The 15,962-nt window shown below is 38.0% G+C and overlaps 1 protein-coding gene across 1 annotated transcript; it reads left to right on the top strand.

Moving 5' to 3' along the window:
- Positions 1 to 965: 965 nt before the first annotated feature.
- On the top strand, positions 966 to 11,779 carry LOC128860266 (somatostatin receptor type 2-like). The gene is made up of 2 exons (XM_054097678.1): positions 966 to 1,052; positions 9,788 to 11,779. The coding sequence occupies exon 2, from the start codon at positions 9,941 to 9,943 to the stop codon at positions 11,573 to 11,575; it is 1,635 nt and encodes a 544-aa protein (XP_053953653.1). The 5' UTR covers positions 966 to 1,052; positions 9,788 to 9,940; the 3' UTR covers positions 11,576 to 11,779.
- Positions 11,780 to 15,962: the final 4,183 nt, after the last annotated feature.

Here is a 15,962-nt window from a genome sequence, read left to right on the forward strand (position 1 = left end):
ATTCAACCAAAAGTGAGCTTCATCGCTGAACAAAATTTTCTTGTGAAAATCGGGATCGGTGGCCATCTCATTTTGGGCCCATTCACCGAACGTGCGACGCGCTTGATGGTCGTTCGGCTTCAATTCTTGCACGAGTTGGATTTTGTAAGCCCGCAAACCATAAAGTGGATGGGCACATCTCCAATTGCTGCGCGCGATGGCGGATGGCCTCATTCGGGTCTTCTTCGATACTCTGCTCCACAGCAGCAATAGCGTCTTCGGTGCGCACTGTACGACGTCTCTGAGGATGCGTATTATCCACTAAAGCAAACGTGGTGCGAAACGGATCCATGGTTAATCGAATTAGTGACTCTGATGGACGATTATGTCGACCGAATATTGGACGCAGCGCGCGATGCGTCGCGCGAACCGAACCATTATTTTCGTAATAAATTTGCACGATTTGCAAACGTTGTTCAGGTGTAAGTCTATTCATTATGAAATGGCAAACCAAACTGAGCATAAATCAAGTGACAGCTGTCAAAAAGACCATCTACGAAAAGAGTAGTGCCAACTTGAAAACCTAACCTCTAAAAAAAACACCCTTTATATATTTTCATTTTTACTACTGATTGCGACTGTTTGCTGCTTACTTATACTTCTTCATAGGAATGAGTTCGGCTTTACGACACTCAATCAGCAGATATCAATCCTCTTTGATACACAAACCTCTATCAATAGCCGTATTTCAATATCTCTCTCTCTCTCTGCATACATTACATACAAAGACGGACTCTTATATATGTGTGTGCGTAGTCCCTTTTTTCTTTCAAAGATGAAAATATTATCATTGTAATGAAGCAAATATTTGCTATAAGCCTTTCTATTTAAAAAGTATTAAATATACATAATAAGCTCATAAAGGACAAACTAAAATAACTCATTAAATTGGTCAATATTTGTTTTTTGCTCTCATTTCAGGATATGATGAGTTATCACAACTGTGACTGAATAGGTGACTGAAAGCAAGTGGGAAAAAGTGAAAAGTCATACATCTATGAGCACTTTCGATGGTTTGTATTCATTTTATTTAACAATGAACATCCTAAATACACTATTACACTAGTTAACAATAATTTTGACCTGTGTGATTTGACTGATTCTAAATTTTAATTTGCCACTAAAGGACCTCGCCTCATTTGAAATGGAGTTTTTCAGGTGGTTCTTTAAAATGGTGTAAAACGGAAACAAAAAAAGTTTTATTTTTGTTTTCAGTGTTTTATTTTGCAATCCATTGCTAAAAAATAAAAAAAAATTTCTGTCCATACGAGGTTCGTTCAAAAAGTTATCAGCTTTTATGGTAATTACATGGAAATGGACATAGATATAGCCGGTTCTACTGAACCGATTTTGATGAAATAAATTTTAAGTGACGTAGAATTGATGTCGTTATAGTGTGAATTACGATCATTTGGAAAAAAATTTTGAAATAAAAAAAATAAAAATTAAAATTCTTAACATTTTTTTCTAACCTTTAAAGTCAAAAAAGGGTAAAAAAACGGTTTTCCATCTTTGAACGTCCGCTATTTAGTAAACTGTTTTTTAAAAATAAAAATAAAAAATCTTTTTTCATTCCGTTTTTCTCGCTTTTAAAGCAACACCCAAAAACACCATTTCAAACGAGGTGAGGGCCTAAACACGAATATAAAGGCAGGTATTAAACCTATGTTCCCAAGCCATGTAAGTTACTCTCGCAATTCGTACTATAATTCGTGCTCTCTTTCATGATTACCCTTCATATTATGCAATTCGCCGCATAAAATTTTCTGGGCGAATTACCTCATTTATAAGTATTCAGTCCCAATTACCTTGTGCATTACGAACAAATCGTTGCCCTCCCTAATTTTTATCAGAAATTTATCGAAATAAGCTTCCAAACTAAAACAAAAGTTTAAATTAAAATAAGCCAGTCCTTTGAAAAGTTTATACGAATTTGTGAATATTGAATATTAAAGAAAAATCTTATTAAAAATATTTTAGGATCGAACTCAATCCTTCTTGGGCGCAGGCTGGTAGCTGGTGCACTTTTTGATAAATTGTGCGAATGATAAAGAGAGTGAAATCTTAGGTTTTTCTCCATCACCGAAATAACAAAAAGCTAAGTACGAAACCAAGAACTGGAGAACTGCAAATGAGGGTAACGAATTCGCCGTAGAAACAGGATAATTCGAACTACGTGCCGTGGGAACATAACAAAAGAAGGTAGCACCGTTCACAAAATATGGGCAAAGTTTTTAAGTCGAGCGAATTCACTAAATTATAACTATCGTCGTTTACAAGTAGTAAGGCGAATTCAAAGTTACCTTCTGCTCAAATATGAACGAGACGTTATCAATAAAACGGTCCACGGATGACATATGGCAAAAATAAATTTTTTGTTTTTTGGTAGGACTGTTATAAGCTTACATGGCAAATTTCAGCGTGATATGTCACATAGTTTGTTTTCTGTGCTACTGTAAACAAGTCAAGCTCGAGTGTGTTTGGAACACATTTTTCAATCAAGCCGCCGATTTAGAATATATTTGTGAATTTATCGAGAACTTTTCATAATTTTTAATAAAATTTCGTACAAAATTGAGCTCTCTGCAAATTAGTCTAAAAAATATGTTAACTACTGGTTTGATTTTTGTACTGAAAATCACTACATTTCAGAAGAAAATAAGTCCTTGCTGATGAATTTAAAGCGTGCACTGCCTGCATACGATACTACAAGCATGGCGACTTCACAAGGCGTATCGCATCACCAAACTCTTCTCATAAAAGGGACTTCACGACTCATTGAGCTTCAAGACTCCGTAATCTTACCCCATGGTGTTTTGCCGTAAAACGTGCTCGTTAAATATACTCGTAGATGAGCTCACCCGGAAGCTCCAGATATACTCACACAAACCTATGATCCTTTGCTCTTTGGTTCCCTCTTCTTCTTGATGGACGAGTTTGCAACTTATGTTATTTTGCCCTATTAAAACGCGCTAGTCGTTTCATTATCGTGCTAACCGGCGCTAGTTGGACACACCAAGTAAAGCCAAGTTCTTCTCCACCTGATCTTTCCACCACAGAGGAGGTCTTGCTCTTCCTCTGCTACCAACAGGTCCGAAAATTTTCCGCAGAATCTTTCTCTCAAACACTGTCCCTACTCTCCCTAACGCTAATAAATAGTTTAAGGTTTAGATAAATTTCGAACATCTCAATTTAATCTATCCTTTCGAGACTTTCTTTATTACTGGAATGGGATATCATAAATAGGTATTTCAATTAATCATTGCCTCGTCCTAAAAACCTCAATAGCCATGCTGAATGTTCTTTATTTATTGATGCAAACATTCATCGTGTGCATTACTTTTACTAACCAGATTTTTAGAGCAGAAATCCAAAAGAGAGTGCAGGAAATTGATTTTCAGGGATTAATTTGCGCCTTTTTGGATGAATAGAGATATAAAGTTAAAAATGTCCCATATCTAAGGAACTCTTTTAATTTCGTAATATCTTACTTCAGATTCAGATGCAGTGACAAATTTCACATAAGGAATGACTGTCAAATGCTACAGATCCCACTTTTTATTTATTTGTAAACTAGTGTCACTCACCACTATTCTAACACCCCCGCCTTTTATCTGAATATGTACTTAGGAACTTTTATTTCGCACATACGCGGATATTAAAAGTAAACAGCTGATATTAATAATCAATACACACAAACATCCCTCCTTTTGTCCTCTCTCACTCCACTAATTCTGCCCCACTGTAACTGTTTACCAGATTTCTTTCTCCAAACCACAAAAAAATTGTTTCCTGCTTATGCCTAAGTCTGCATGTGACACTCTTGTTTAATCTTCCTCCATTGTAAATAGCTTTGATTGAAAGCTAAGTTAAAAGCATTCACTTAAGACATAAGCAAATGTTGCATTGCTTAGTGTTAGCACAGTCCGAAGTGTGTGAAAGAAAGAGCAGTATGTGTGGGCGTTCGTTGATTGAAGGCCTTAGTCCGATATAAGAGAACGCAGAGTTAAGTGTTTCACAAGTTCACACACAAAGTGCATAGAATGAATAGAGAAAAGAAAACTAGGATTTGTGGCAGACTTTTTTCCTTTAATTAAGGTGAGATGTTTCTGAAGCAAGAAGAAGTATAATAGCAAATAATGGCAGGTGTAGAACGAAGGTTAGGTTAAGGTCAATTTAGATAGTTGAAAATGAAACAGGAGTAGATGCTGGGAAAATTTAATGTAATCCTTTCACGCACTAATAACGCTGAACTCTGTAATCGACGGAGAATTTGCTTTTCAACAACTTCGGGCAATTTTCGCATGATTTGGGAACTTTTTATAAATACACAGAATATGTAAAATATTTATAAAAATAGCTGAGCGAAATTTTTGATTTTTGATTTCAGTTTCAATTTTGCTATGGTACTAATTTAATAAAAGTAATGAAGTTACTTTACCCAGCTTAGATACCTATCGACAAAGATAAACAGCGTTAATCATAGTTACGACATTGTGAGGATAGGAAGCTCCTTCGGTTACCTCCACGCCATGCATGAGGAAAAGAACTGTGTAACCTTGCATGTCAGTGCTTTTCCCCATCGCCCTCTGAGCTCAACTTATCAAATAGTAAATCGCTGGTAGAAACTGGGGAAACGCTGGTACGTACTTTCAGCATCCCTTTTAAGGAGAGACGTAGATCATCTTGTTCAGCTAGCTTTTGAGCAATAATGTTTCTTGGAATGTGCCTGCAACATGGCGTCTGTTTAGTCTCCTAGTACAGGGGTGGCTGCAAGGAAAGCCAAGCACTTCCGTTCTAATTTCGAGAGCGACTGCAGGCTTTGATTAGCAGCCAATCAACTGCTTACTTGATAGCTTGTGCGAGGGAGATATCAACATTTTTTCCCAATAATCAAGCTGCGATCAAGCGCAGATGATGCAGATCCAAAACGGTCAACTTCTGTAAGGAGTAGATCAAAAATCTTGCGTGTGCAGGTACATTTCTCTGATTGGGGAGAGGTAAATGAAATGGCTGATGAGTTTTTCAGGAAGGGGTAGACTGAATTACTTTCAGAGGTCTCTCACCCGGTCATCGGTCATCCCCATGACTGTTGTTAAAGGGCTATTGCGCAACTTATTTCTCAGGAAAGCGCATATCTGATCAAGCTCCATGTCTTTCGAAAACCCTTCGGTCCCAGTGCAATAGATGCAGAGCGCAGAACGCAGATAGTCCTGTGGACTCCATGAAATTGAATTTTCAAACTTGTAGCTATATTTACCACACATTGAACGATTGGTACTCACGCAGAAACGCTAGGTTGCAGAAGCTATGGGGACCTTTCAGAGAAGGAGATTGTTGTATTTTCTCTTTAAATGCCCAGGTTTGGCAGCCAGATGATTACGGCCACTGGGTGCTCCTTTCTTCGACAGCCTGGGGCAGTGCTCCATCCTAAATCCCACCAACCTTCTTCGTTGCATCAAGAGCTCTTGCTGGCTGTAGAGATAGCTGCCCGTTAGGAGTCTCATAACGATATTAAAACAGGGCCTTAGTGCTACTCGGGGATTATCAGTCAGGTACTTCAACCATTCTACCTACTTACCTGATTGCTAATACTTCCGCTTGCAAGACACTTCTGGAAACCTAATTTTAAACTTAATGTGGAGTTCCTGTTCTTGAGAGCTATTATACCAACCTCTCTATCCAACTTCAAATCATCCACCATACATTGGATCTTATTTCCAAATATTGTTAGTACACACCGTCCATTCCTTGTTGTAGGTACTGTAGATGGAGGAAGACCCACTTGAGGGTTATTGCTGAATATTCATTTGCAGTGGGAATTTGTAGTATGCACGCTTTAACATAATTGCGACATGGACGGAGGCAACTAGAGCTGGCAGCTTTTTCAGAGCCCAAGCTTATCGGGACTAGAGCAAGAGCGCCACGGTAATGACGTTGTCTCCAAGTACTTGATTGCCAGCTGGCCGTCAGTGAAAATATATGCATCATGGCACGGAATCGGCTTTCAGATAGTCCCAGGTCGTCGTCAAGTTCGCCACAGGAATTATGAGAAACCATATAAGGTTTTTTTTTGTCTGTGCCAGCCTGCTCTTCGAGGTTCTCAAAAAGCGGTTTGCCCAGAGTTAACAACCTTGCCTTCCATAGGGCAGAGCATTCACAGAGGAAGTTGAAGATAGTTTCCTTTTTCTCCGGTTGACTACAACTATGACAGTGGGAGCTGTAAGGGATACCCATTCAGACTCATCTCTCTCCAGTTAGCACTGCCATGAGTCTGAAGACATTCCTCCGTTTCATATTCATCAGTGCTTAGGATTGTTTGCGGTTGTAGGTGAGCGATAACGTTCTGCTGATAGCAGCATATTACCCAGCAGGAAATAACAACCATGCATTTAAGACAGAGTTTAACACAGTTTTCGAAGCCTTAAATCTCGAGCAACTCAATCACTATTACATATTAGCAGGGGACCTTAACAGTAAACACATGGACTGGGGTAATGCCCAAGATAATCCTAAGGGCAGAGCTTTAAAAGATTGGCTTACTACAAATGAGTTAAAATTTAGATGCAGTATGTATGCCTCTGTATTACCCTCATACATGAGTGCAAGCTCATTTTTAGATGTCTGCATTACCGACCACAGATTAAATATACTAAAATCCAACGACACCGATCACACTATGACAGCGATCACAACGCCATAGAAATTATAGCTCGCAGAGTCGATAACTTTTTCACACTACTGGCCAACACAGAAGAAGGAACACTGGACTACAAAAAAACCAATTGGAAAAAATTCAAAAGCACCTTGACTTCTGAACTCCAAAACGCAATCCGAACACCAGAGAACAGAAACCTAGCTAATATTGAGATCGACCACCACTTGGACAAGCTAAACAATATTATACTTACTGCCATAGAAAAGAGAGTCCCGAAAACAAAAACTAATAATATTACTCAGAACCTAGTCAAAATGCCGGTGTTAAAAACATTACTTCTAGTAAAAAGCAAAACTCTAACTAATATAAAAAAATATAACCGGTTACAACTACAGTGCTCTCTCAGCAACATACAGCAAGAAAAGACAAAACTAAAACTAATCAAGAAACTTATCCAGGAAAATATCAAAATATATATAAACAATCAATTAGAACATAAACTCTCTCACATTAATACCAGCGATCCTTCAAAAATATCCATTGTTAAAAAATCGTTTCTCAAAAATCAGGACGAAACCATCAGTCACCTTTCTATCCCTTTTGCTTCATCCGAACTGATACAAGAGTCGGGACTAGATAGCTCTTTAATTGAAAAGAATCTGACAACCAACAGCTACATTATTAAAAACAACAAAGACGTAGTTGATGTGATTGGCGTCCACTTCGAAGCAATCCACTCTTCAAAACAGAATGTGCGTATTAATCTAGTTCACTCACAAGTAGATGCATGCTTCAATGAGTTTTTAAGAACAAAAACTTTATTTGATAGCATCGAATAGCAGAAAACAACATTTAGCAACGAAAAAAGAGCTAATGACCTTCACGAGAAACAAACTGAAAGCTTTTTCATTCTACCTAATGACCTCGCTGGGGTATATGCAAATTTAAAAAGTAAATTGTCAGCAGGTTTAGATAAAATACCAAATATCATTCTAAAAAATCTTTCCTCAGAGATAATTTTAGAATATTGTACTCTATTTAATAACATGTTGAACAATGCATAGTTCCCACCTTGTTGGAAAAAGGCTAAAATGATTGTTATACCCAAAAAAGACAAAGAAAAAATAGTATTAAAAATCTTAGGCCAATCAGCTTGCTTCCAAATATTAGCAAAGTTTTCGAAGTGGTAATAAATATGAACATCAATAAAATACTCGTAAATAACAACCTGATCAGCCAAAAACAATTTGGCTTTAAATATAGACATTCGACTACTCATGCTATCAACCTTCTACTCTCGGAAATAAACTGGAACTGGAATAAAAAATACGTCACAGGAGCTTGCTTCCCAGATATCGAAAAAGCGTTTGACCAAGTATGGATAGAAGGACTTATAACAAAACTTAACGGATACAAATTTCCTCTCCATCTGATTGTATTAATTTACAATATGCTCTGTAATAGAACATTCTCGGTATGGATAAATAATATAAAAAGCAGTCGAGATTACTATATAAAAAATGCACTACAGCAACGAACTGTAAATGCCCCCACCCTCTTTAACATATACATACTAGACCTACTGCATAAAATCGACAATATAATAGCCTTCGCCGATGATGTTGTTATTTACCACTCAGACAATACAATTGCCAACAAAAACACACATCTCCAACTTAAATACAATACTGTAGAATAATATACAACGGACTGGCACCTCAAATTAAACACCAACAAGTGTGAAAATATGCTATTCCGTCCCCCTATCAAAAAATGCAACACTAACATAAAAAAAAACTGGAAAAATTTCAAAATTAAATCTGAGAGCACAAATACCACAATTCAACAAACCGATAAAGTCAAATATCTCGGCATATACTTAGATAAGTTCTTGTACTACAATCACCACATTAACAACCAAATAAAGAAAACAACTAGAGCATATTATGTTTATAAGAAAATGTTCTCAACGAAATTTCTGCATAACAGGCTAAAATCAATTATGTATCAGGCTTTGGTAAGACCTATACTCACATATGGGTGTCCTATTTGGTATAACTTGTCACCATCTTACATGGAAAGGATAAGAAAACTGGAAAGAAGGATTCTAAGATCATGCACTTCCTTATATAGGACAGCAAAAAGCAACTACACCAAATATGTAACGAATGCAAAAGTATATAACACAGCCAAAGTACCCAGAATCGACTGTCATATAATAAATCTAATTAGGAGACACATAATGCGCTGCCTTCACAATAATAATAACACTCTAATAAGGGCACCTTACCATGAAAGCGATGAATATTTCCTGTCAACCATTAAAAAAGGATTTACACCACCGGAAACATTCCTCTATCTTGATAAGAAGGGTTTTATTCAAAATAAGGACCATATACCGATAATTTATCACATTCATAGAAGAGCCAACGTTAAAACAGTCACGTCAAAAGCCCTTAACAGAGAAAACCAACGTTTTGATACATACATCTCCCCCAGAGACAAAATAGAAGCCCTTGATATTAATAAAAAATGCTGGTGGCTAAACAATACACAAACGTAAACACTATTTCATGCCGAATACCCGACATAACTTCCTTTTAAACCATTTTATCTTCTATTAAAAAAACTAAGGATGCACTGTTTTTACAGGTTCTTTTCTCTGCAATATAATCATAAAATATTATAAAAGCTTAAAATTAAAGCAGACACACCTAAAATACCATCAATTAATAAAATGTTACTAAATATATCTATAAGAAGCTCGTCATGTACTTGAGAACTCGTCTAGAGTCATTGTATAATCATATTATATACTTAAAACTATTGTTTATTTTAGTACATAACATTATTAATAACAAATAAATAAACAACTTATAAAAAAAAAAAAAAAAACTGTTTTCGAGGAAATAAACAACCTCAGCCAGAGATACAACAACCGACTTGCCACTCATCCGAATAATCGAGCATATAACCTTTCCAAGATAAACTACTCTTCAAGAGTTTCACAATTTTACTCTGCAATAACAACTAATAACCTTTTTTTATTTTAACATAAATAAATAAAAATTTTACTTTTTTTCTTTCCAGTTTTTGCATAAAGATGGGCATCGAAACTCATAACTTACTAATAGCAGAAGTTTTAATCTACACCTACGAATTAAGTATTTCCGATTAACCCAACAAGGGTTAAGAGTGACTGAGAGCCCATTGTACAGCCTCGATTAGCAACAACGCTTCGACATGGACTCAAATATATCGAATTTATTCTACATCAGCCTATTGACGAGCTTAATGCCACAACACGCACAAACAGGAAATGGCGACAATAGCCAACCGCCCAGTGGGCGTGAACACATCAGCTCAAGCTTGGCTATGGCACATGCGCGTGCTCTGGCAAATATTCAAGAACAATTACTGCCTAATTTGAATCTTCTGGAATTCGAGGCAAGCGACTTCCTTAATCGTTTCAATGCCTCCTTCTTTAATGCCTCTTTCTTTAACGAGACCTACGAAGATGAACTGATTTGCCACAGTGGTCAGAATACAATAGCTAACCTAATCACAATGATACTCTATTCGATCGTTTGCATTGTTGGACTATTTGGCAATACGCTAGTGATTTATGTGGTGTTGCGTTTTTCAAAAATGCAAACGGTCACCAATATTTACATACTCAATCTGGCCATAGCGGATGAATGCTTTCTCATTGGCATACCAATTTTGTTGTACACCATGAGAATCGGCAGCTGGCAATTTGGTGATATTGTGTGCAAAGCTTATATGGTGAGCTCATCGATTACCCAATTTACTTCATCAATTTTTCTGCTTATCATGTCGGCCGATCGTTATGTTGCTGTTTGTCATCCGATATCATCGCCACAATTTCGTACACCATTCGTCTCGAAACTGGTCTCGGGTATTGCTTGGCTGACGTCGGTGCTACTTATGTTGCCCGTGATAATGTTCGCCAACACAGTGCAGTCGAATGATAATCACGAAACATGCAACATCAAGTGGCCCGAAGCACAAAATACACAATCGGGTACCACATTTATACTGTATACACTGACATTGGGCTTTGCCACACCGCTTACCTTCATCTTAATTTTCTACTTTTTGGTCATACGTAAATTGCATACAGTGGGTCCAAAGCAAAAGTCCAAAGAGAAGAAGCGCTCTCACCGTAAGGTGACCAAATTGGTGCTAACAGTGATTACAGTATATATACTGTGTTGGCTACCCTATTGGATATCACAGGTGGCACTCATCAATTCGTCGCCAAGCAAATGCGCATCGAGACTCGAGATCACCATCTTTCTATTGGCCGGCTGTCTTGGCTACTCGAATTCAGCAATGAATCCCATACTCTACGCCTTTTTAAGTGACAACTTCAAGAAGAGCTTCGTAAAGGCATTCACTTGTGCGGCGCGTAAAGATATCAATGCGCAACTTCAGCTGGAAAATAGTCTATTCCCCAAATTTGGCAAGAATCGTAAATCGGATGGACTGGTCTTACCAAAGAAGGCGAAACAGAAGAAGTCGCTGGTGATGCGCAGTAATAATTCAACAAATATGCTGGCTGCTACAACGACGACAACTACGACGAACACCACGACGACCGGCACCAGCGTGTCTACAAATCAGATTGTAGCTTGTCCCGATCCGCAGACGAGCATCTTTCCGGCGGTGAATGTGCCCGTCGTAACGCAAAACCCGGAGAGAAGCGTTGTACAGGGTATAAATGCGACCGTAATTTGGGTGCCAGACACATCGTGCGTTGATGAGTTGGAGCAGAAAGCAGCTGATAGGTTGTCCACGACGCCAAATGTTGTAGAGCTTAGTTGTAAAACGCCAGTGCTACACACAGATTTATAAGACTTGGCTATGGGTGGTCGCACGCCAGTCGAGACGATCGTCTATGTGGCGAGCAGATGAGTGTCAGTGAGAGAATTTGGCAGTGAAGAGTTGATATGAGCGGGGTCTGAGCTGTAGTAAAGTACTGAATGAGGGGATATACCCACATACATATGTACGGAAGGCGGAAGAAATCACTTAATAGTAGGATAGAGAAAGATTATAAATTTATGGGTAACAAAGTTTTTTTTTTTAAAGAAAATCAAATAAAATTGTTTTGTTTTGGTAATTAAATTTAGTGAAATGAAAAAGAAGTAGCAAATAAATTTAAAATCGATGGAACTGTTCAGAGTCCTTCCCACCCTAGATGGGGAAAAGTGCAGATAGCTCTAAATAAATGAAAATCTTAGAGCAACAGAAAAGATCGGAAAACAAATTTAATTCAAGGGTCGTTTGAAAAGTTCGACATAGTCTCCTTTTAGGCTCATGTGTATACTTCGTCAAATACTGTTCTAGTTTGTTGATCGCTTCCAAATAATAGGATTTGTCCAAGTTTGAAAAATAACCATTCGTTTCTGTAATCACCTCCACGTTTGAACAAAATCTTTTTCCCATCAGGGGACATAACGATTGGTAGAGCTGGTCTGTTACATAGCATAACCTGGCGATCTATGCTATCGCTTGCTTCAGACGAACTGCCCATTATCGTCTCAATATAGAGACCTGCCGACTTGGTTTCCTCGAATTTACGGTCATTCATTAACTTCAGCAAAGTTAAATAGGCCGGCTTCGCGAAATTTCGAGACATACGTCACAATTTCCCAGCTGAAGCAGCCGTTTTAGAAAGGGAGCGTGACCACCGATCACGGGGATCCCCACATAGAAGATCTCAATTTGGAAGTCTGCAACTGGTTACCCAACATAAGCGAACCAAATGGGAAGAACACCTGAAGACCTGCAACTTGACCACTGGTGTGCGGCTCTGGGGCACAGTAAGGTCCCTGTCGAACTGGATGAAACTCAACGATAAATATGAATATCACCTCGCACTTCATCCGACCCGAAGAGATGCGCGCATTACTTTAGCTGGAAATTTACATTGCACCCTCCGGCCGACAGATCCGAGCATCGTGCCACCAGACGGCTGCACAAACTACCGAACAATAGTGCGTCACCTGCTTTCTCCAGTGATGAGATTTAGAGGGTCATCAACAAAGTAAAAGCATCAAACGCCATTGGCCCTGACGGATTTAATATGTTGATGCTGAAAAAGCTGGGTCCATTGGATGTAGAGTACCTCACTAGGGTTTTCAATATGTCTATGGCCACTCTCATAATACCTGATAAATGGAAATCAATGAGAGTGATCCCACTACTGAAGACTCTTGAAGCCCTCCTGTAGAGTGGGACTACATGAAACATCTGGCCCCAGCCCCACATCAGCATTGTTTCCAACACACACTGTTTCCACAGCACTCATCGCCATAAACACCAAGATCAAGCGTGGGCTTAATCAAATCAGCAGGGTGATGTCCTTTCACCCTTGTTTTTCAACTTTTTCGTATCGAAGCTCCCCTAGCTACCAGAGGGTGTTTCCCTTGTCTGTTACGTTGACGATTGTACGATAATGGTGTCGGACATTGACATTGATGGCCTGTGCGCCAAAGTAAACGATTACCTCACCAGTCTTTCTCGCTTTTTAACTGTGGGGAATCTACAACTTTCCCCCATCAAGCCTATGACGACCCACTTTACCACCTAGACAAAGGAGGTTAAACTAGAGACTACACACCAATACTATACCAACGCCAAAATTTCGGGAGTTATCTTCGATAGTTTACTCTTCTTCTCTGCTCATACAACTGCAATTGCTAGTAAAGTCCAAAACCAGAACAAGGTCCTCATATCGCTAGCCGGTAGTACTTGGGGCAAAGGCAAAGAAATGTTTTTGGCTACATTTAAAGTAATTGCCCGGCCGGATCTAAATTACGCTACGCCTATCTGGTCGCCTGGAAGTAGTGATACGCATTGGACAAAACTCCAAACATGCCGAAATACTGCTATTAGGACTGCGACGGAATGCCTCCTGATGTCCCCCTACAACACCTAAATAATGAGGCTTAGATGCTATCTGTAAAGGAGCACAACAAACTGTTCAGCAAAAAGTTTCTACTAGACTGCTACCTTAGGTTTCACCCATGTAGACACCGGCTTGAACCAGAGCCGCCTCCCAGGCATGTCAGGAGGTATTTCTTCACATGCTCCGACGAGATCCAGGACAAAACTAACCGACAACTTGTGAACCAGATAGTGTTGTGACAGCCACTTAACGATATTTGTCGGGAGACACTTACCACCTTCTTAAGCTCCCGTCCTCCAAAGAAGATGAAGAGCTCCAGTTACCTTGAGAGACCCGCATAAAATTGGCACAATTAAGTTCTGGATACTGTAGCATACAAAACAACTGTCTAGCATTTGAAGGTACTCTGCACGATAATAATCAGCACCACCTTGTCACTTGTCCCATCAAATCCACTCATCTAACACCCCTCTACTTTTGGACCCAACCTGTCGAAACAGCAAGTTTCCTGGGCCTAGCGTTAGATGAAGAGAACCGGTAATCCACATTGCACTGACAGGGTTTAGTAAGTTGCTACAACAACAACAGCAGCTTAATAGATTGTCAAACGTCACAACAGAATTAAACATTTTTGGAAAAAGAAGTACTGGAAAAATCATGACGTAATAAAAGAGGTATACTGTAAAATAGCTTAGTGTATCAGAGCGAGTTGTAGGGCGAATGTAATGAGACAAAATTTATGTTAGTGAGGATCTTATAGTCACCTTACATATAATTAGCATTTACCAAAGAGAAAAACTTAAACAATATTAAGGTAAATAAAATAAATAAATTGCTACTAAAAGCGCATAGCTAAAAGAGGGAAACAAAGATTAGTCTGAAATAGAATAGGAGTACATTATATATATTAGTATGCGGCATAAAAATAGTTATTGATACTAAAAGCTCAAATATTTATTCATCAGCTTCAAGTTCCAAATATTTCTGAATAAATAAGCTAAACCTTGAATAAATGTGAGCTTTCAATTTTCCGGCTATGAAAGCTTCTGTGCTTTCAACGCTTTCTTTCAACACAATATTTCATATTACTGGAATTGCATCTCATGCACAAAATTTTTGTGAAATTATTGCACAAAGCTTTCAGACAAGCTGCTGTCCTATAGCAGAAATGTTTTTTTTTTTTTAATACAAAAATTTCTAGCGCCAGAGAGTTTCAGAGCTTTTGAGTCAATAAAAAAGAATATTTTTTCTCTTAGACCAACCGAATTCTACTTCCTCCTTTTCTATATATTTGACTAAATTTTGACATTTGCGAAATAGAGCTTTCGCTATAATTTACTTACTTTTTGTATTAAAAGTTACCTTAATAATTCTTGTGAAATTTACCATCAGTGAAATCAAAGACAAGTTTAAGCTCTTTTATTAAAGTCTGTAGCTGCAGATAATCAAAATAGTGTGAATTATAATTTCTGATTTATAGTTTGTTATTACTTTATAGCTAAAAAACTCTAGAAAAGTTTTAAAAGCTCTGCAATTCAAACATACCTTTTTATACAAATAAAAGCTTTGGATTGTCAAACTACTGTCAATAACAGTTTTAATTCTCTAGCGCCCTAAGACAAAAGTGTGCCAACTATAACTTCGAATTACTTGAAAACTATGAAAGCTTTTAAATTGAAAGCTCTGCAATTCATATGTATGTTTTTTATGGTATAAAGATAAGCTATGGATTGTCAAACTAGTGTCGATGGTAATTGCGGATCTCTAGCCGTCTTAGACAAAATTGTGCCAGCTCTGATTTCAAATTACGTGAACACTTTGAAAGCTCTTAAATGCAACTCCACCCTGTATCATTACAGACATGAGCTATCGATAGGGATAGCCAAAATTTCGGTCATCAAACTTGTCATCAGCTTATTGCTTCAAATGTTTTCGAAAGCTTTAAACGTTCCAGCGTTTTTATTCCTGTCAAAAGTTATTGACTATCAAACTGGAGTCAAAAATAATTTCGATCTATAGTTGGTGAACACTTAAAGGGTGAGAGATTGTGTGAAAGCTTTGATGGATTGAAAATTTTTTATATATTTTTTTTTAATACTCTAAGAAATACTCGATACTCCAAATTGGGTAAACTCCAATTTCTAGTTTTTTGACACTTCATGGCTGAAAAACTGCGTGAAAGCTTTAAAACTCTGCAATTTAAACATAAGCTTTCATATAAGAATCGAAAATTATCTATAGCCAAAATGGTGTCAACGCTAATCTCAGATATCAAATTTGTCATTAGTTCAGCGTCCAAAACTGATTGAAAAAGCTTCAAAAGCTCCG

The sequence above is a fragment of the Anastrepha ludens genome, chromosome 4, assembly GCF_028408465.1.
Source record: "Anastrepha ludens isolate Willacy chromosome 4, idAnaLude1.1, whole genome shotgun sequence".
Lineage (NCBI taxonomy): Eukaryota > Metazoa > Arthropoda > Insecta > Diptera > Tephritidae > Anastrepha > Anastrepha ludens.